The sequence below is a fragment of the Misgurnus anguillicaudatus genome, chromosome 3 (assembly GCF_027580225.2).
Source record: "Misgurnus anguillicaudatus chromosome 3, ASM2758022v2, whole genome shotgun sequence".
Lineage (NCBI taxonomy): Eukaryota > Metazoa > Chordata > Actinopteri > Cypriniformes > Cobitidae > Misgurnus > Misgurnus anguillicaudatus.
The window spans coordinates 257,758-281,474 of record NC_073339.2 but is presented as its reverse complement, the minus strand read 5'-3'; the positions used below and the strand labels follow the sequence as shown (position 1 = coordinate 281,474).

General features: G+C 38.1%; 1 protein-coding gene across 1 annotated transcript; it reads right to left on the bottom strand.

The window, feature by feature from the left end:
- Positions 1–625: 625 nt before the first annotated feature.
- On the bottom strand, positions 626–22,143 carry LOC129436384 (uncharacterized). The gene is made up of 9 exons (XM_073860041.1): positions 22,117–22,143; positions 21,624–21,674; positions 17,629–17,679; positions 16,040–16,090; positions 15,578–15,628; positions 14,802–14,852; positions 8,593–8,647; positions 1,094–1,180; positions 626–897 (listed from the first exon to the last, which is right to left on the bottom strand). Exons 1-9 carry the CDS (start codon positions 22,141–22,143, stop codon positions 626–628), a joined length of 696 nt encoding a protein of 231 aa, XP_073716142.1.
- Positions 22,144–23,717: the final 1,574 nt, after the last annotated feature.

The window sequence follows — 23,717 nt, the reverse complement described above, 5'->3', positions numbered from 1 at the left end:
GCCCAAGTAGCAGTGCTTCGCCTTCTGAGAATATAGTTCCCAGTATGTATTCGTTAAAAGATGGCTGTGTCTCATATCACCTTGTTATTTGTACATATACTGTACAAATCACAACACATAAATGGGAAAATGTTTGTGTTATTTTGTCACGTATTGGGAGCAGTATGCTTGCTGGAGCCATTCACTTCCAGTCTTTGTGCTAAGCTAAGCTAGCAGGGGCTGCGTCAGACAGGGTTACAGCAGGCACAGAAAAATATGTATGGACTTATTTAACTCTGGGGAATACGGTGAATAAGCTAAATTCCCAAAATGTTGGCGTGTTCCTTCAATGACAGCAATTTCAAATCGTTACTTTAAAATCAACAGCATTACATTCTGAACATTTTGACTCACTTTTCCATGCGCTTAAAGGTAAGCCCTCGGTTTCAAACAAATTCTCTGAGATTTTGCTCTGTCCTATTTTGTAGCACTGGATGCTCACATCTTTTACAGACCTCACATTCTCTCACTGACGCCAAGTGACCTTTGCTGATGTGAGATCTGAAGTGTCACATTACAGCGTTCACTGGGGCGGCAGTGGCTCAGTGGTTCATGTAGGTTGTCTACAAACCGGAAGATTGGTGGTTTAATCCCCAACTCCACCTGACCAGGTGTCAAGGTGTCTTTGAGCAAGACATCTAACCCCAGCTGCTCCCGATGAGCTGGATGGCCCCTTGCATGGCTCACACCACCGTCGGTGTATGAATGAGAGAGTGAATGGGTGAATGTGAGGCAAATTGTAAAGCGCTTTGGATGGCCATAGGTCTGTTAAAAGCGCTATATAAAATGCAGTCCATTTACCACTCACTTCAGCTTTTGTCCAGGGTTTTTTGAGCGTACCCTTTCCTCTGCCAGAGACTGAAAACAAACAAGATGATAAATTGTTAACATAACTGACTACCATTTTTTTACCTTTTAACCAGAACTGGTTCCCTGCCTGAACTAATATAAAGATTTGTTTAAGTAATGTTTACTCAAATTAAGCATGACAGTGTTCAAAGTTAAGAACAGGTAAGCCAACTCATTACATGAATGAAATAAAACCCAAATTTACCACACCATTGTTTTGAGAGACATTTATGACAAGTGTTTGTTCCTTCAGATGGGTACTTCAGGCATGGTTTCCTCCTTTTCAAAGGCTCTATGGAAATGGATAGGCAAATAATTGTTTTACAATGCTTTGTCTACATATAGAAATATTATTATTATACAATTTAAGTACTCTGAAAAAGAGAGTATAAAACTCAAATGTCTGTAGACCTTTCACGACTGTTTTAAACACAGCTAATTATTTCCATTCGGGACGAAACAAATGATTGGCTTGCGCAACTATCACTCTCTCTCGTGACCATGGCACCACCCCTGTTGCTACGGGATCTGCCCACACATGCGCAAACCCGATTGATTATCCAGTGCACGGGGCACGAAATCCATGAAGAGCAAAAGTACTGCAGAGAAAGAGCATTCAGAACTCACAGTACCTTCATATCCAGTCAACGAAGGCAAACGAGGCAAAAAAAGGAATAAACGAAGAAATCAAACGAGAGTAAATATCGCGTGGCTTTTCCTCGAGTCGACGATGCGGTAGTGGTATTGTCTCCGGAGTGTAGTCCTCATCAGAGTCAACAATGCTTTCATCACGGAAACTCTTACATGCAAAACATTGTTTATGTTATGAATCTTCCACGAAATTCACCTTTATTACAGTGTAACTGATGGTAATGAAAAAACTTGTATCAATGCAAAAATATAAATATAACTAACTTGTTCGTTACCGAATCAAACTAAATATATTTTAAACTTTTCCAGTATCGATATGCTTGCTTAATAGTGAGTAATAAAAGCCATCCTATTTGTTTATATTCATAGTGATAAAGTTAGGTGTATTATTACATGTGATTCTGACGTGATGTTACTACATGCACCGTGCTCCTTCCTCTCCGCTCGTCTGAGGTAAATGATGGTTCTCCCAGCAAAGCAGTCGCGCGTTCATGTGTTTTGGGGGCGTGGCTTTAGAAGAAACCCAGGAGGGAGGAGGTGGAGTGAATGGAAAAATGAGTCGTGAGAGGTCTACAGACACTCGATTTTATACTCTCTTTTTCTGGGTACTTACATTTTACTTATGTATTGAAATATAAAGACAGTTCAAACAAATTTGGTAAAAAGTGTTTTAGACTTTTTAGACTTAAACCTGCCTACTCTGCCTTTAAGTGAAGAGGAAAGTATTTGTTGTTAAGTTTATTTATTGAACATTTTGACTTCAACGGAATTTTTTACTGTATACTGCCAGGTTTCCTAAAAAAAAGTGTTATTAGGAGTACTTAAAAGAAGTATTTTAAAATTTTAAAATGCCTAGAAGGGGAAAAAGTCTTCTTTATGCGCGTTGCAGAAAATGACAAAGGCATGAGCGTTTGCTGACTAGTGTTGCCAGATCTTACAGGAAAAAAAGAAAAACAGCAAACAAGAAAAATCCAATAATAAACCAAAATAAATCCAAATGCTTTATTTCAAAGATCAAAATATTCGTACAGGCATGTTTACACTTTAATAACACCAAAATCTTGATCGCTTCATGTGCCAAAAGCCATAAACGGTTAAGCACCAAAACGGTATATAAGTACAAAAAAGACGAGGACCTTGCAACACCTCAAGATGTTGGGCGCTGTGAACACAAATGCATGCAGTACACAACGCCAAGACGGAGGTTTATTGCAAAACATAATCCTGTTAAATTATTTTGGTCAAAGCTGTGAGTGTTAAGCACGCGAGGCGGCAGAAGGTGGCTATTGTTATCTCTTTGTCAATCATCACATTTTCCTGAGTTTGCAGTGTTTTCGAGGCCAATGAAACAAGTCTGACAATGTTCTGCTCTGTATGTTCTGCTTTTATATTTCACATATAAGAAATTCAACCAATGGTGAGGCTTAACGACATAGGGTGAGGTGGTAGCCAGGAAGTATAACGCTATCTAAAATATTGCCAAAGACGGCGTTACAGGGACGCAGGAAGTATGACAAGGGAGACGCAGCGTCTCGTTCCCTTCTCAGGGAACAACAGTTACATACGTAACCCAACACGTTTTCATGTGTCAAACACAACTAAGCAAAAAAGCATTTTAGAATGAATCAACAGCTTACCATCTACTTGCCAAATTGCCGATGTTGCACGCCCTCTGTGAAGCCTAATGTGCAAACAGTACTGTTGTTTAAGATGCAGTTTCTGTTTTACATTGCCTAATGCAATTTTGTGTTTGGGAACTTATAGCATAGCACAGATGACAACATGTTTGCTTGAGACAGCGCAAGCTAGCACAGGTAAAGCTAAGCTACATTATAGCGATGACGCTGTAGTGAATATTCTCTCAGACCAATCAGTGACCTAAAATGTTTTCGCGTCATGTTTGGTATTAGCTCGGGTCGCTTGGTACCCAAACCGAGGTGGTACGAAAAAAAGTATTGGGTACTATGTACTGCACCCAGTGGAAAAGCTCCCAAAAGTAAGCTGACCCGACCCAAACTAAACCAAACCGTGGAGTACTATGCAATGGAAAAGCGCCATAAGTATATCTTCTGTAAGTCACACTTTCGGAAGGTTGGTCTGGACCATTCGTAAGCTCTCTCTTAGCATTGCTTGAGCGCAAAACGCTATCGCCGCCACTGTGCAGCAGTCTTTAGACATCAGCGCAGCGCAGTACAAGTCAAACTATGGTATGTTGACAATGATTTTATGTTATGGACATTTTAGGACTTATAATAATATATGTTTGCATTAGATACAGGACTTTTTATGCAGTTGACTTTATTTGGTATCAGAACTAATGAATCGAAGACGGCGCTGGTGTTGTGTCGAAGGTTGTTCCCCATTGAAGTCTGTTCCCTCTGTTTATAGCGTTTTCATCACGTTACATTTATAATTTATTTAGAAAGATTAAAGATTTGAATTGGTTATACTAAAAAGCAATAATATCATGTATTCTATTATACAATTTATTAAATATTTCATACATTTCACAGTTTTACATTATGGTATGTCTTTATTACATTATACTGTTTGTTTTAATACGTGCATACATAATAAAATTATATATTATACATATAATATGATTCATACTATAAAAATAACTGACTTACCATTAAGAACAATAAATGAAGAGTTTTGTTGCAAAACGAGATAACCACCGTTTTTTTAATTGTCCAGAAATCTCGTTTTTTGGTTGTGCATTCCAATTAACTTCAATTCAAATGCAGTTGGTTTGTTTTGATTTAAACCTTCATAACTTAAAAAATACAGCTAAGTAGCACCATAAAACAAAATAATAACATGATAACATAATAATAAACATGTTTTGACAAAAATGTAAAAAAATGGATATCTAGTTTTGCGACGAAACTCTTCAAATATAGAAATGCACACATACATCTCAGTAGCCATTAAAGCCATTTCTTGTTGTAAAGTACCTATTAGTATTAAAATGTATTACATAATTTTTAAAAGTCATTAAAGTCATTAAACCCATGTCAAGAAGCAGCACAAGTGACAAGTGGTTCGTCTACCCGTATTACTGATAATTTAATTAATAGTCTATATTTTACGGATAACTTAAACTAAGTTAAAATATATGTTACTGGAATAATTTGAGTAATGTTCCATTTCTATAGAGCGTGTTGTCTTTTATAGCGCCGTAATGCACCTTCGCATAAAGTGGAAAATCAATCCCTGAGTGATCAATTCAAATAATTCAGCACCTTCACTTGGGACAGCGGCATCTTTAGGTCCAACTTAGAGGCAGCGTGTTAAGAAGCTTCCTAAGGGACACTTCGGGGAACACACTTAGGAATAGGGCTGAAACGATTCATCGAGTTACTCGATTTACTCGATTCAAAAAATTCCTCGAGGCAAAAATTCTGCCTCGAAGCCTCGTTAAATTCCTATGACGCGCACTACACGCGCCGAGTTCTGATTCACACGGACCGTTGTTCAATGTTCAGGAAGCACATCATAGCGCGTCGTACATTTTGAATTTAGTTGGCACGAAGGCGGAGCGAATATGTCCATAAACGGCAGAGAGAGAATGTTTAAAGTTTGGGATCATTACATTCAGCATCTGAACCGAAAACATCCACTGCTGTTTCACCAAGCGTCGATGAAACAAGGTAACATAGCTTTCGCTGATTTTAATCCCATACTGTATTTGTAGCGATGTCGTTATGCGGTTTGACTATATATGATGTTTAGCTTTGATGTTTTCGTATTCACGTTCAATTGCTTAAAAAAGAACCCCTTCACAAACACGCATGCACTTTACAGGTGTGTTTACCAAAAAAACGGCTCCACAGTGCAATCATATATATGGGCAACTTGTAATCTGACATATTTTGTTCCATAATAATAATCTCTGTCTTATAAGGAAGTTATTCTCTCTCACGCGAGTCAGACCGATCGCGCAATGCATCACATATGCTTAAACTTTTATGTAGCCACGCAACAATAATTTCAGCATGCATTCACTGTATACAGCGAATCGTGATGTCGTAACGCGTTTTTTTCGAACGGATTCTTAACCTAAAATGCACCGCAATGCAAGTGATGCACCAAATGCAGCATTCTATTGAAAAGTAATGTATGTATTTCTGCAGTACCAAAATGCAATGAAGCAACTGAACGTCTGACTGGGGTGTCACTCTTCCTCAAGCACAGCACGCGTGCACACAGAAACACAGGTGCACGTGCGCGCGCACACACACAGGTTGTTACCATAGCAAATAGGCACCCAGAAATGATATATTACATGTTGTTAGTAGCCTAATGGTAAATGCTGCAGGTGTAGAAATGTACATAAACCAGATATTTACTTTGATGTCAGGGCTAGATTACAGCATGAAACCTGTTGTGCATATTAATAAATTAAAGTGCTTAATTGTTGGCACTGGCACTTATAAAATTTGAAATAAATAGTCTTATTTTTTGGAGCCAAATACCTGTTTTTTTAGAAATAAAAGCCAAATGCTTGAACATTTTACAGCCACGTCATTTTCGTTATGCATTATTTGTTTTGGTTGTTTAAAAACACAAACAAATTTTTTATCCGATTACTCGATTAATCGATCGATTCAGTGCTAGATTAATCGATTACAAAAAGAATCGATAGCTGCAGCCCTACTTAGGAACATAAACAACTTTGGTAAGATATATCTTTTTGAGTCTTCTTAGGGCGCTAAGAGTGAGCGTTATTGGGGAACCGCGCCCTGAAATCTGAAAATATTTCACTTTTTTTATATGGGTAATGAACTTAAACTGAATCAACACTGAACTGAATTAAAGGGTCATGAAACCCCAGACTACTTTGCACATCATAGAAGACAATGTTAGCATCTGAAAGCTGGTTAATTTTGAGCTTTCTGCGCTATTTTCATCTTCTGGGTTTAAAATCTACATTGTGTTGACGTCACATGTGGCAAAGAACTAGTACATTGATAACGCTTCAGTGTCTATAAAATTATTCATGAGACTGCGTGTTCTTATCCTATGAGAAGGCCCTTAGCTTAAAGGGGCGGTGAATTTGTCGATTTTATTGTTTTATACTGTTGTCTGATGTCTACTTATGATGTTCGCGTGGTTTTTACATTTAAAAACATCAAAAGCAATAAGTAATAGGCTATTTTGTAACATGGATTAGTGGCTGTCTGGAGAAATGGTTTGTTTGAAGGGGCAGGCCGCACTGAAGACCTGGACGTAACGCCCACTGCTATGATTGGACAGCTTCATTCCCCGTCATTACATGTGGGGAAATGTTTTAAAAACGTTAATGTGTAAAAATAACAGCCGAACACAAATATGTTTGAGCCACAAAAGATTCTGGGTGCTAAACATGATACACATAAATGACAATACGTATAGTAAAGTAGAAACAAAAATTTAAACTCGACGTGACTAAATTACCGTATACAACACAGTAAGCGTGCATTAGAATCTAAACTGCGGCTTATAAATCCTTATCAATAACTTTGCATATTTCTTGTGTGCTTGTGAGGTTGCTCTGACATACACGTAACGTTACATACCACAGTTATATGATAAAAAAGCTTTGTGGAGTGTTTGACCTTTCAAACGCAACTCGCCTAAATTACCGTATACAACACAATACAACAAGCGGGCATCAGAAACTGCGGCTGATAAATCCTTCTTTATCACTAACTTTGTATATTTCTACCGTTAAATTACAGTCGTGTTGTTAAGTGTTGTACCTTTATTAATCGTTTAATGTTTTTAGTACATTAAAACAGTCAAACATACGTGTTTAGACACGGATGTTACAACAGACATATCAAGCGATCTCTTCTAACAAAGCAATAGTGAAACGCAGTAACTTAAATAAACTTAATGTGTATACTGCTGTGTCATTTTTGTCAGATCCAATCTTAGTGGTGTTTTTAATCACAGTCTCTCTGCAAATCCAGCATCGACTTCTTTACAAATGAATCCGTGTACACAACAAACACTCCCCACGCGAGCTGGAACTTTTTCAAAAACAAACTTTATCCACGCATTCCTAATGTTGAGCCTCCGTTATCCAGCGTCTGTTATTCCCATAGACGGTTCTTCCACAACCGAAAATGCGTTTCCATGGTTACTTTAGATCACCGTGTCAAAATAAAAGTCTCTAAGAAAAAATGTATTTAAAAGTCATTTTGGTTACATTTGGCAATCTTTAAAGACATGTTTACTTATTGTTGAGACACACGTGTCATGCGAAGCTGTGGGAGGGGCTACAAAAGTGTATTTGGCTATGGGGAGGTGCTTCAATTCTACTTTGACGTCATATTTTTTGGAATTCCACACTCGCTTGTAATACTGGCTTGGTGCCAAAAACTGTTATATTTCAGTAGCACATTTCAGTTCTGAAACTTGCAGAATGTTCATTTAAGTATGATGACCTCTTATATAACAAATTATCAAGTTAAAATTAAGTATTTGATTCACCGCTCCTTTAATTATTCACAACAGCATGTTATGACAGACGCTTTAGACTGTGAGATCACATACATTAACTGAGAGAAACGTTCATGAATCGAAAGAGAATGTTTGTTTTTGCTTTGTAATAAGAGTTCGGCACAAATGTTATTCATTCATTTTAGTGAGTGATTTTTACAACTCCTTGACACAACCCGTCAAAAGGCTTATATAAATGCCACAGAATAAGCCTTAGATTATCACACTGCAACAGTGGTTTTATCTATACGTTTTCAATGCAGTGCCAATGGCTGTGCATTTATTGTGTTTTTAACTCAATGGAAGCGAATTGAAACTGTCTGAATCCTAAGTTGTCTGTCTGTCTCCCCTCTTTCCCCTCCTTTCTGCATGGCACCATGTCCACTTTTTAGTTTTTTTAGCATAGCTTAGCATAATCCATTGAATCTGAACAGACCATTTAGCATCGCGCTAAAAATAACCAAAGAGTTTCAATATTCAATATTTTTCCTTAAAAATTAACTAAGTATTTTAATTTAGACTTCGTGGACTCTGTTTTATTTTTTTTTAAAGGAATTTTCTTACCATCATTGCCACTGCCTGGCCTTCTAGCTTCCTGCTGGGATCTTACCATTATTACCTTGAGGGGAAAAAACAAGTTCATGAAAGACATAGAGGATAAAGATATTAGTGATGAGCTAATTTTCAAAACCAGTATTGAAGTCGCTTTTGAATGAGCTGGGAAACTGATTGAGATAAACCAGAATTCTATTTTTTGACAAAAATCATTTACACAAATTCAGGCACTGCACAAAAGCCTGTCAAGTGCTTTTCAGAGAATAGCGCAGACGTGCTTCACATCGTGAGCAGGCACGCGTGCCACACGGCTGAAGTGAGAGAAAGACGTGGTTCTTGCAAATGTAATGCAAGTTAGCTGGTGCAGGGCTTGACATTAACTTTTTGAGGAACTTGTTCTTCGGAGTAAATTTATGTTTCACTTGTCAATGCACAAAAGTCACTTGTCCGGGTAAAGATTTATAATATAATGTATTTTTTGTGTTTTGCTAATCAGTGGCGGAGCCAGGGATTTTTCATAGGGGTGGCTAGGCAGGTGCCAGTTACTCTGGGGTGGCACATAAAATCTCTATCATGCAACCTTAAAATACTATTAAGTATTATAGGTGCAATAATCACAATGATGTATAACATACAATTTCTACTTTCTACAATTTTAATTAAAATGAATTGAGATTAACATACAATTTATAGTCATAATTCAACCTCATTTTTTTTACTATTTAATCAAATAAAACTTTTGAAATTTACTTTGAAACCAGAATTTATATCTCCAATTGCTGAAAAAACAATAGAGACCAGAAAATCACGTGAATTTTGTAGGCCACTGAAATGTATTTTACTAAGATTCATTTGGCTGCTTCTTGCTACTCTTTCTGAAGAATGATGCTATATCTGCTGCCTTTCTCTTCATTTTTTCCCACATTTCAATGATCTGACATTAAAACACTAAAGCAAAACATTAAAACATTACCATGTTTTAAAAAACTTATTAGGGTAAATGTATCTAGATTATCTGTTATATATAAAATAAATTTTAAACCTAGCATTTACGCTGTAATGTTTGTGTGGGATTTTTAATGTACAGTGACGAACTCTGTCAGATTCAAATCAGCTGTCGCGCAGCACACACACATAGGCGCACTGAAAGAGAGATTCTCATTATAAAACAGATTCTTAAACAAGATTTCAAGCCCATTATGTGTTTTTACCAAACTTTAGAAGTGATAAAATACGGACTTAAATCGGCTTTTTTGACACACAGTGATGAAAATGCGGTTTCAAAATCATTTATATTCACACCGGAGCCTGAAGAAACATCACTCTCCACTCCATGCAGTCTCGCTCCTCCATGTTCGGTGATCAGGTTTCATGCGCGTGCAGCTTTTTAGTAACAACATAAGGTGTAAACGTGCGTTTGTGTGTTTGTCGGTGCACTGCGCTCTCTGTTCAATATTCCGCTCGGTGTTTGCGCTGCGCGTTCTGCTCTGTCGTTAACGGCACATAACGTTAAGTAACATTGTTTGAAATTTAACTTCTCCAGTCGGACAACTTATTTTCTCTTACACTTGTCCTTCAAAAAATCCACTTGTCCCAGACAAGCCTTAATGTCGAGCCCTGTGGTGATTTTGTTGTTTGAGCAACCTAGCTAGGCGGCACGTGCCTGATTCGCTCTTGCTCACGTTATTTATGTGCATTATTTACATGCTACAGTAGCTACACTCCTTTAAGATAATATAATGTTCTACAAAATCTGCTTCAGTTTGTGTTTATTAACCCTTAAGTTTCACTTCATCACGCAGCTATTCCCGTTAGAGGTATCTGTTAAAAACATTTAATTCATTAATAATCTAGTATGTGTTCATTTTCTGTCAGTTTCTTCAAAATTAAGTTTTATTTTCCTTTTCATCATGACGTGTACCCTTTGATTACCACGTCCGTGGAATTCTACACCTCTGCTAATTTGGCTGGTAACACTTTATTTCGATAGTCCACTTTAGAAATTTTACTAATTATAAGTAACTTTGCAACTACTTATCAACTACCAATCTTTAGAGAATTAGTAGACTGTCTGCTTAATATCTACTAACACTTTATTGTGATTATATCTCCTCAGACATTTAACTGTCTACAACAGGGGTTTTCAAACCTGTCCTGGAGGACCACAAGTACTGCACATTTTGTGTGTTTACCTTTTGTGACACACCTCATTCAGTTACCTTACACACCCAGTTCAGGTCTTACAGTCTCTACTAATGAGCTGAAGATTTAAACCAGGTGTGTCTAATGACGGAGACATGCAAATTGTGCAGTACTACTGGTCCTCCAGGACAGGTTTGAAAACCCCTGGTCTACAAGTATCTTTGCAGGTGCATGTCAACTTATTCCACTAACCCTAACATCTTTCCTAACCCTTACAGTCTACTAATACTTTAATGACAGTTAGTTGATGTATAGTTGCAAATTAATGAAAGTTAGTTGACATGAAGTTGCAAAGTTATTTATACAGTTGAAAGAAAAAGTATGTGAACCCTTTGGGCTTACTTGGATTTCTTCATAAATTGGTCATAAAATGTGTTCTGATCTTCATCTAAGTCACAACAATAGAGAAAAACAGTCTGCTTAAACTAATACCGCACAAACATTTTGGGGCGGTTTCCCGGACCAGGATTAGCTTAATCCAAGACTAGACCTTAGTTTAATTAGGAAATATAACTAGTTTGAACAAACATGCCTTACTAAAAACATTACCTGTGTGTATTTTGAGGTAAAACAAAGGGCACTGATGTATTTTAAGATATGTCAGTGCAAGTTGTTTTCAGTTTGGAGAGCTCTTAAAAGTGTTTTAGTCTAGGACTAGTCTAATCCCTGTCTAGGAAACCACCCCTATATGTTTTCATAGTGCAGGGGGGAAAAAGTATGTGAAACCCTAGGCTAATGAGTTCTCCAAGAGCTAATTGGAGCCAGGAGTCAGCCAACCTGGGGTCCAATCAATATGATGAGATTGGATGTGCTGATTAAAGCTGCCCTGTCCAATAAAAAACACACACCAGTTTTGAGTTTGCTGTTCTGAAGAAGCATTGTCTGATGTGAACCATGCCTCGCACAAAAGAGCTCTCAGAAGACCTACGATCAAGAATTGTTGACTTACATAAAGCTGGAAAGGGCTACAAAAGTATATCTAAAAGCCTTGATGTCCATGTGTCCACGGTAAGACAGATCGTCTACAAATGGAGAAAGTTCAGCACTGTTGCTACACTCCCTAGGCGTGGTCATCCTGTAAAGATGACTGCAAGAGCACAGCACAGAATGCTCAATGAAGTGAAGAAGAATCCTGGAGTGTCAGCTAAAGACTTACAGAAATCTCTGGCACATGCTAACATTTTTGTTGACAAATCTACAATAAGGAAAACATTAAACAAGAATGGACTTCATGGGAGGACACCACGGAGGAAGCCACTGCTGTCCAAAAAAACATTGCAGCACGTTTGAAGTTTGCAAAAGAGCACCTGGATGTTCCACAGCACTACTGGCAAAACATTCTGTGGACAGATGAAACCAAAATTGAGTTGTTTGGAAAGAACACACAATGTGATATGTGTAGAACAAAAGGCACAGCACACCAACATCAAAACCTCATCCCAACTGTGAAATATGGTGGAGGGGCCATCATGGTTTGGGGCTGCTTTGCTGCCTCAGGCCCTGGACAGAGTACTGTCATCGATGGAAAAATGAATTCCAAAGTTTATCAAGACATTTTGCAGAAAAACTTAAGACCAACTGAAGCTTAACAGAGGAGGGGTGATGCAACAGGACAAGGACGCAAAGCATAGAAGTAAATCAACTACAGAATGGCTTCAACAGATGAAAGTACGCCTTCTGGAGTGGCCCAGTCAGAGTCCTGACCTCAACCCCACTGAGATGCTGTGGCATGACCTCAAGAGAGCGATTCACACCAGACATCCCAAGAATATTGCTGAACTGAAACACTTTTGTAAAAAGGAATGGTCCAAAACTTCTCCTGACCGTTGTGCAGGTCTGATCTGCAAATATAGGAAATGTTTGGTTGAGGTTATTGCTGCCAAAGGAGGGTCAACCAGTTATTAAACCCAAAGGGTCACACACTTTTTCCACCCTGCACTATGAATGTTTACATGCCGTGCTCAACAAAAACATGAAAACGTATAATTTTTGTGCGGTATTAGTTTAAGCAGACTGTGTTTCTCTATTGTTGTGACTTAGATGAAGATCAGAACACATTTTATGACCAATTTATGAAGAAATCCAAGTAAGCTCAAAGGGTTCATAAACCTTTTCTTTCAACTGTACTTAGTAAAATAAAGTGTAACCATTTGGTTAATTATCTGAACCTGCTCCTCCTTAACTTTGTTAATAAAACATCATAAAGTAATTCCTCAAATAAAGACCGGTATTCAAATAAACGCCGGGCTTCTGATGGTGGCCGGGGGCGTGGACATCGTGGACAAATAAATCCCAGTCTCAAATTAATGCCAGGGACAAATTAGTGTGAATACCTGCAATCTCCTAAATGCATTCAAGTTCATCATTATGCACAGCTGCTAATAGATGGCAGTAGCTAAATTGGATGGGTCTTATTTAATGCTAGTGAAGGAGTTTTTAAAGGACAAGTTCGGTATTTTACACTTAAAGCCCTGTTTTCAGATTGTTTATGATGAAATAGAACGGTTTTGACTGAAATTTGGACATATGATGCTGGGCCGAGAATTTTAGGGTGTTTTTTGTATCATGATCCCCACCTCTACAATGGCTGCATAGGTGCACTGGAACAATCCTTCCTAAAATGCATTAAATGAAAGTAAACGAAAGTTTAATGCATTTTAGGAAGGATTGTTCCTGTGCACCTTTACACCCATTGTAGAGGTGGGGGTGATACAACAAACACCCGAAAATTCTCGGCCCAGCATCATATCTACAAATTTCAGTCAAAACCGTTCTATTTCATCATAAACAATCTGAAAACAGGGCTTTAAGTGTAAAACACCGAACTTGTGGAGCATGGCACCCAGAAGAAAATTTGTTTTTAAATTTAAACAAACTTGTGTGTGTTTACAAGTGTTTTAAGTTTGGTATTTTACACTTAAAGCCCTGTTTTCATATTGTTTATGATGAAATAGAACGATTTTGACTGAAATTTGGACATATGGGGCTGCCCCGAGATTTTTTGGGTGTTTGTGTTTCACTTCCCACCTTTACAATGGGTTTAATGGTGCACTGGAACAATCCTTCCTAAAATGCATTAAACTTTCGTTTACAAAGACATGACAATCACCGAGTGGTCAGGGGTGTTCACTGATATGCTCACACAAAAATCGTTGCAAAAGATGCTTTTCAACAGCTGTTTTAGCATTCGTTGTTAACTTGTGGACCTTTTTTCCCAAAAAAACCCCCTCACACCTGTACATTCTTCCGCTTAGAGCTTGAATAATAGACACTCCAGCCCAGGTGGTGGCGCTAATCCGCCATTGCCAATTGCAAGAATAGAAACAAAGTTCCCGGCGCGGAGTAATACCGTACCTCACAGCACATCTAATACATGTCAATGGAGTTGGCAAAAACTACGATAAAACCTGTTAGAATGTGTATTTTGCAGCGATTTTTGTGTGAACATATCAGTGAACACCCCTGACCACTCGCTGAGTTTCACGTCTTTGTAAACGAAAGTTTAATGCATTTTAGGAAGGATTGTTCCAGTGCACCATTAAAGGCGGAGTCCACGATGTTTGAAAAACGCTTTGGAAAAGAAGACGGGCCGACTACCAAAACACACTTATAGCCAATCAAATCAAATCAAATGCCGGGTTGCGTATGTGTGGGGCGGGTCTATCAACAGAAGGTCCAGATTCTATTGGGGTAGGGGCCTGTTTGTTTAGGTGATTTCAAATATCAACATTGGCTTTTAAACATCATGGACTCCGCCTTTAAACCCATTGTAAAGGTGGGAGGTGAAACACAAACACCCAAAAATTCTCGGGGCAGCCGCATATCTCCAAATTTCAGTCAAAACCGTTCTATTTCATCATAAACAATCTGAAAACAGGGCTTGAAGTGTAAAATACCAAACTTGTCCTTTAATTAACAAGTTAACTGCTGAATCACATTTAGTAGGAATTAGAAAATTTCACTTCAGATCAAATTATAACACGCGTGACACAAATTTGACAAAATTATTAACAAACCTCTTTAAGAGATGTGACTTCACTTCCTGAAGCGACAGGCTCATGGACGAGCTGGAAGACCGAAAAAAAGAGAAATGAGCTATAATGTGACTTAGCGGTAGACTATAAGTTTACAACATTTGTGTGTGTTTACTCATGGTTTATGAGGACACATGTGACTATTGTACATGACTCAGCAAGTAGACTATAACTTTACAAACTTGTGTGTGTTTACTCATGGTTTATGAGGACACATGTGACTATTGTACTTGACTCAGCAGTAGACTATAACTTTACAACACTTGTGTGTGTTTACTCATGGTTTATGAAGACACATGTGACTATTGTATGCGACTCAGCGGTAGACTATAAGTTTACAACACTTGTGTGTGTGTACTCATGGTTTATGAGGACACATGTGACTATTGAACGTGACTCAGTGGTAGACTATAAGTTTACAAGACTTGTGTGTGTTTACTCATGGTTTATGAGGACACATGTGACTATTGTACTTGACTCAGCGGTAGACTATAAGTTTACAAGACTTGTGTGTGTTTACTCATGGTTTATGAGGACACATGTGACTATTGTACTTGACTCAGCAGTAGACCATAACTTTACAACATGTGTGCGTGTTTACTCATGGTTTATGAGGTCACAAGCCTTTCCGTATACTGTTAACACACAGGTGTTTTAACATGTTAACTGCGGAATCACATTTAGTAGGAATTAGAAAATTTCACTTCAGATCAAATTATAACACGTGTGTCACAAATTTGACAAAATTATTAACAAACCTCTTTAGGAGATGTGACTTCACTTCCTGAAGCGACAGGCTCATGGACAAGCTGGAAGACAGAAAAAAAGAGAAATGAGCTATAATGTGACTCAGCGGTAGACTATAACTTTACAAGACTTTTGTGTGTTTACTCATGCTTTATGAGGACACATGTGACTATTGTACGTGTGTGTTTACTCATGGTTTATGAGGACACATGTGACTTTTCTACGTGACTCAGCAGTAGACTTTAACTTTACAACACTTGTGTGTGTTAACTCATGGTTTATGAGGACACATGTGACTATTGTACGTGTGTGTTTACTCATGGTTTATGAGGACACAAGCCTTTCCGTATACTGTTAACACACAGGTGTTTTAGGATGTTAACTGCAGAATCACATTTAGAAGGAATTAGAAATTTCACTTCAGATCAAATTATAACACGTGTGACACAAATTTTACAAAATTATTAACAAACCTCTTTAGGAGATGTGACTTCACTTCCTGAAACGACAGGCTCATGGACAACCTGGAAGACAGAAAAAAAAGAGAAATGAGCTATACTGTGACTCAGCGGTAGACTATGGGGTGGTTTCCCGGACAGGGATTAGCTTAATCCAGGACTAGGCCTTAGTTTAATTAGAAAATATAACTAGTTTTAACAAACATGCCTTACTAAAAACATTACCTGTGTGCATTTTGAGGAAAACAAAAGGCACTGATGTATTTTAAGTAATGTCAGTGCAAGTTGTTTTCAGTTTGGACAGCTCTTAAAAATGTTTTAGTCTAGGACTAGTCTAATCCCTGTCCGGGAAACCGGCCCTATAAGTTTACAACACTTGTGTGTGTTTCCTCATGGTTTATGAGGACACATTTGACTATTGTACATGACCCAGCAAGTAGACTATAACTTTACAAGACTTGTGTGTGTTTACTCATGGTTTATGAGGACACATGTTACTTTGTACGTGACTTAGCGGTAGACTTTTCCTTTACAACACTTGTGTGTGTTTACTCATGGTTTATGAGGACACATTTCACTATTGTATGCGACTCAGCGGTAGACTTTACCTTTACAACTCTTGTGTGTGTGTACTCATGGTTTATGAGGACACATGTGACTATTGTACATGAATCAGCGGTAGACTTTACCTTTACAACTCTTGTGTATGTTTACTCATGGTTTATGAGGACACATGTGACTATTGTACATGAATCAGCGGTAGACTTTACCTTTACAACTCTTGTGTGTGTTTACTCATGGTTTATGAGGACACATGTGACTATTGTATGCGACTCAGCGGTAGACTTTACCTTTACAACTCTTGTGTGTGTTTACTCATGGTTTATGAGGACACATGTGACTATTGTACATGAATCAGCGGTAGACTTTACCTTTACAACTCTTGTGTATGTTTACTCATGGTTTATGAGGACACATGTGACTATTGTATGCGACTCAGCGGTAGACTTTACCTTTACAACTCTTGTGTGTGTTTACTCATGGTTTATGAGGACACATGTGACTATTGTATGTGACTCAGCGGTAGACTTTACCTTTACAACACTTGTGTGTGTTTACTCATGGTTTATGAGGACACATGTGACTTTTGTACGTGACTTAGCGGTTTATGAGGACACATGTGACTTTTGTACGTGACTTAGCGGTAGACTTTTCCTTTACAACACTTGTGTGTGTTTACTCATGGTTTATGAGGACACATGTGACTATTGTAGATGACGCAGCAAGTAGACTATAACTTTACAAGACTTGTGTGTGTTTATTCATGGTTTATGAGGACACATGTGACTATTGTACTTGACTCAGCAGTAGACTTTAACTTTACAACACTTGTGCGTGTTTACTCATGGTTTATGAGGACACATGTGACTATTGTACGTGTGTGTTTACTCATGGTTTATGAGGTCACAAGCCTTTCCGTATACTGTTAACACAGAGGTGTTTTAACATGTTAACTGCGGAATCACATTTAGTAGGAATTACAGTTTCACTTCAGATCAAATTATAACACGTGTGACACAAATTTGACAAAATTATTAACAAACCTCTTTAGGAGATGTGACTTCACTTCCTGAAACGACAGGCTCATGGACGAGCTGGAAGACAGAAAAAAAACAGAAATGAGCTATAATTTGACTTAGCGGTAGACTACAACTTTACAACATTTGTGTGTGTTTACTCATGGTTTATGAGGACACATGTGACTATTGTACGTGTGTGTTTACTCCTGGTTTATGAGGACACATGTGACTATTGGATGTGACTCAGCAGTAGACTATAACTTTACAAGACTTGTGTGTGTTTACTCATGGTTTATGAGGACACATGTGACTATTGTACTTGACTCAGCGGTAGACTATAAGTTTACAACACATGTGTGTGTGTACTCATGGTTTATGAGGACACATGTGACTATTGTACTTGACTCAGCGGTAGACTATAAGTTTACAACACATGTGTGTGTGTACTCATGGTTTATGAGGACACATGTGACTATTGTACGTGACTCAGCGGTAGACTATAACTTTAAAACACTTGTGTGTGTTTACTCATGGTTTATGAGGACACATGTGACTATTGTACGTGACTCAGCAGTAGACTATAACTTTACAAGACTTGTGTGTGTTTACTCATGGTTTATGAGGACACATGTGACTATTGTACTTGACTCAGCGGTAGACTATAAGTTTACAAGACTTGTGTGTGTTTACTCATGGTTTATGAGGACACATGTGACTATTGTACTTGACTCAGCGGTAGACTATAGGTTTACAACACTTGTGTGTGTGTACTCATGGTTTATGAGGACACATGTGACTATTGTACGTGTGTGTTTACTCATGGTTTATGAGGACACATGTGACTATTGTACTTGACTCAGCGGTAGACTTTAACTTTAAAACACTTGTGTGTGTGTACTCATGGTTTATGAGGACACATGTGACTATTGTACGTGTGTGTTTACTCATGGTTTATGAGGACACATGTGACTATTGTAGGTGACTCAGCGGTAGACTTTAACTTTAAAACACTTGTGTGTGTTTACTCATGGTTTATGAGGACACATGTGACTATTGTACTTGACTCAGCGGTAGACTATAAGTTTACAACACTTGTGTGTGTGTAATCATGGTTTATGAGGACACATGTGACTATTGTACTTGACTCAGCGGTAGACTATAAGTTTACAACACTTGTGTGTGTGTACTCATGGTTTATGAGGACACATGTGACTGTTGTACGTGTGTGTTAACTCATGGTTTATGAGGACACATGTGACTATTGAACGTGACTCAGCAGTAGACTAACTTTACAACACTTGTGTGTGTGTACTCATGGTTTATGAGGACACATGTGACTATTGTACGTGACTCAGCAGTAGACTATAACTTTACAACACTTGTGTTTGTTTACTCATGGTTTATGAGGACACATGTGACTATTGAACGTGACTCAGCAGTAGACTATAACTTTACAACACTTGTGTGTGTGTGTACTCATGGTTTATGAGGACACATGTGACTATTGTACGTGTGTGTTAACTCATGGTTTATGAGGACACATGTGACTATTGAACGTGACTCAGCAGTAGACTATAGCTTTACAACACTTGTGTGTGTGTACTCATGGTTTATGAGGACACATGTGACTATTGAACGTGACTCAGCAGTAGACTATAGCTTTACAACACTTGTGTGTGTGTACTCATGGTTTATGAGGACACATGTGACTATTGTACTTGACTCAGCGGTAGACTATAAGTTTACAACACTTGTGTGTGTGTACTCATGGTTTATGAGGACACATGTGACTATTGTACGTGTGTGTTAAAGGATTAGTCCATTTTCTTAAAAGAAAAATCCAGATAATTTACTCACCACCATGTCATCCAAAATGTTGATGTCTTTCTTTGTTCAGTCCAGAAGAAATTATGTTTTTTGAAGAAAACATTGCAGAATTTTTCTAATTTTAATGGACTTTAATAGAACCCAACATTTAATACTTAACTCAACACGTAACAGTTTTTTTCAACGGAGTTTCAAAGGAATATAAACAATCCCAAACGAGGCATAAGGGTCTTATCTAGCGAAATGATTGTCATTTTTGACAAGAAAAATAAAAAATATATACTTTTAAACCACAACTTTTCGTCAAGGTCCGGTCCAGCGGTATCTAACGTAAATGTGTAGTGACGTAGGGAGGTCACGTGTTACATATATAAAACGCACATTTGCGGACCATTTTAAACAATAAACTGCCACAAAGACATTAATTAGTATCAGTTGACATACAACAACGTAGGAACGGTCCTCTTTTTCAACACATGTAAACACTGGGGCGGAGTTTCGCGTTCGTCCTCTGTGACCTCTTGACGTGATGACGTATTGCAGTGACGTAGTGGGGTCAGCTGGCGCATCACGACCGGATCTACACGACGAGAAGTTGTGCTTTAAAAGTGTATATTTGTTATTTTTATTGTCAAAAATGACAATCGTTTCGCCAGACAAGACCCTTATGCCTCGTTTGGGATTGTTTATAGTCCTTTGAAACTCCGTTGAAAAAACCTGTTAAGTGTTGAATTAAGTATTAAATGTTGGGTTCTACCAAAGTCCATTAAAATTAGAAAAATCCTGCAATGCTTTCCTCAAAAAACACAATCTCCTCTCGACTGAACAAAGAAAGACATCAACATCCTGGATGACATGGTGGTGAGTAAATCATCTGGATTTTTCTTCCAAGAAAATGGACTAATCCTTTAACTAATCCTTTAACATGTGACTATTGTACGTGACTCAGCAGTAGACTGTAACTTTACAACACTTGTGTGTGTTTACTCATGGTTTATGAGGACACATTTGACTATTGTACGTGACTCAGCGGTAGACTATAACTTTAAAACACTTGTGTGTGTTTACTCATGGTTTATGAGGACACATGTGACTATTGTACGTGACTCAGCGGTAGACTATAACTTTAAAACACTTGTGTGTGTTTACTCATGGTTTATGAGGACACATGTGACTATTGAACGTGACTCAGCAGTAGACTATAACTTTACAACACTTGTGTGTGTGTACTCATGGTTTATGAGGACACATGTGACTATTGTACGTGACTCAGCAGTAGACTATAAGTTTACAAGACGTGTGTGTTAACTCATGGTTTATGAGGACACATGTGACTATTGAACGTGACTCAGCAGTAGACTATAACTTTACAACACTTGTGTGTGTGTACTCATGGTTTATGACAGGAGTGGGGAACCCTGGGTCCTGGAGGGCCACTGTCCTGCAGAGTTTAGTTCCAACCCTAATCAAACACACCTGAATTTAATTTCCAAGTGATCGTGAAGACTTAAACACACTCAGGTGTGTTTAATTAGGGTTGGAACAAAACTCTGCAGGACAATGGCCCTCCAGGACCAGGGTTCCCCACCCCTGGTTTATGAGGACACATGTGACTATTGAACGTGACTCAGCAGTAGACTATAACTTTACAACACTTGTGTGTGTGTACTCATGGTTTATGAGGACACATGTGCCTATTGTACGTGACTCAGCAGTAGACTATAACTTTACAAGACTTGTGTGTGTTTACTCATGGTTTATAAGGACACATGTGACTATTGTACGTGACTCACCAGTAGACTGTAACTTTACAAGACCTGTGTGAGTTTACTCATGGTTTATGAGGACACATGTGACTATTGTACGTGACTCACCAGTAGACTATAACTTTACAACACTTGTGTGTTAACTCATGGTTTATGAGGACACATGTGACTATTGTACTTGACTCAGCGGTAGACTATAAGTTTACAACACTTGTGTGTGTGTACTCATGGTTTATGAGGACACATGTGACTATTGTACGTGTGTGTTTACTCATGGTTTATGAGGTCACAAGCCTTTCCGTATACTGTTAACACACAGGTGTTTTAACATGTTAACTGCGGAATCACATTTAGTAGGAATTACAATTTCACTTCAGATCAAATGATAACACGTGTGACACAAATTTGACAAAATTATTAACAAACCTCTTTAGGAGATGTGACTTCACTTCCTGAAACGACAGGCTCATGGACGAGCTGGAAGACAGAAAAAAAACAGAAATGAGCTATAATTTGACTTAGCGGTAGACTACAACTTTACAACACTTGTGTGTGTTTACTCATGGTTTATGAGGACATGTGTGACTATTGTATGCGACTCAGCGGTAGACTGTAACTTTACAACACTTGTGTGTGTTTACTCATGGTTTATGAGGACACATTTGACTATTGTACATGACTCAGCAAGTAGACTATAACTTTACAAGACTTGTGTGTGTTTACTCATGGTTTATGAGGACACATGTGACTATTGTACGTGACTCAGCAGTAGACTTTAACTTTACAACACTTGTGCGTGTTTACTCATGGTTTATGAGGACACATGTGACTATTGTATGTGACTCAGCGGTAGACTTTACCTTTACAACACTTGTGTGTGTTTACTCATGGTTTATGAGGACACATGTGACTTTTGTACGTGACTTAGCGGTTTATGAGGACACATGTGACTTTTGTACGTGACTTAGCGGTAGACTTTTCCTTTACAACACTTGTGTGTGTTTACTCATGGTTTATGAGGACACATGTGACTATTGTAGATGACGCAGCAAGTAGACTATAACTTTACAAGACTTGTGTGTGTTTACTCATGGTTTATGAGGACACATGTGACTATTGTACTTGACTCAGCAGTAGACTTTAACTTTACAACACTTGTGCGTGTTTACTCATGGTTTATGAGGACACATGTGACTATTGTATGTGACTCAGCGGTAGACTTTACCTTTACAACACTTGTGTGTGTTTACTCATGGTTTATGAGGACACATGTGACTTTTGTACGTGACTTAGCGGTTTATGAGGACACATGTGACTTTTGTACGTGACTTAGCGGTAGACTTTTCCTTTACAAAACTTGTGTGTGTTTACTCATGGTTTATGAGGACACATGTGACTATTGTAGATGACGCAGCAAGTAGACTATAACTTTACAAGACTTGTGCGTGTTTACTCATGGTTTATGAGGACACATGTGACTATTGTACGTGTGTGTTTACTCATGGTTTATGAGGACACAAGCCTTTCCGTATACTGTTAACACACAGGTGTTTTAACATGTTAACTGTGGAATCACATTTAGTAGGAATTACAATTTCACTTCAGATCAAATTATAACACGTGTGACACAAATTTGACAAAATTATTAACAAACCTCTTTAGGAGATGTGACTTCACTTCCTGAAACGACAGGCTCATGGACGAGCTGGAAGACAGAAAAAAAACAGAAATGAGCTATAATTTTGACTTAGCGGTAGACTATAAGTTTACAACATTTCTGTGTGTTTACTCATGGTTTATGAGGACACATGTGACTATTGAACGTGACTCAGCAGTAGACTATAACTTTACAACACTTGTGTGTGTTTACTCATGGTTTATGAGGACACATGTGACTATTGTACGTGACTCAGCAGTAGACTATAACTTTACAAGACTTGTGTGTGTTTACTCATGGTTTATGAGGACACATGTGACTATTGTACGTGACTCAGCAGTAGACTATAACTTTACAAGACTTGTGTGTGTTTACTCATGGTTTATGAGGACACATGTGACTATTGTACGTGACTCAGCGGTAGACTTTAACTTTAAAACACTTGTGTGTGTTTACTCATGGTTTATGAGGACACATGTGCCTATTGTATGTGACTCAGCAGTAGACTATAACTTTACAAGACTTGTGTGTGTTTACTCATGGTTTATGAGGACACATGTGACTATTGTACATGTGTGTTTACTCATGGTTTATGAGGACACATGTGACAATTGTACTTGACTCAGCGGTAGACTTTAACTTTAAAACACTTGTGTGTGTTTACTCATGGTTTATGAGGACACATGTGACTATTGTACTTGACTCAGCGGTAGACTTTAACTTTAAAACACTTGTGTGTGTTTACTCATGGTTTATGAGGACACATGTGACTATTGTACTTGACTCAGTGGTAGACTATAAGTTTACAACACTTGTGTGTGTGTACTCATGGTTTATGAGGACACATGTGACTATTGTACGTG

What these genes read in the sequence shown, in the direction of transcription:
- LOC129436384 (XM_073860041.1), bottom strand. Translation starts at nt 22,143, where the DNA reads ATGTGTCCTCATAAACCGCTAAGTCAC. An exon ending in CTCATAAACCGCTAAGTCAC is followed by an intron (nt 21,675 to 22,116) that starts GTACAAAAGTCA and finishes TCTGTCTTCCAG; the next exon opens with CTCGTCCATGAGCCTGTCGT. An exon ending in AAGTCACATCTCCTAAAGAG is followed by an intron (nt 15,629 to 16,039) that starts GTTTGTTAATAA and finishes TCTGTCTTCCAG; the next exon opens with CTTGTCCATGAGCCTGTCGC.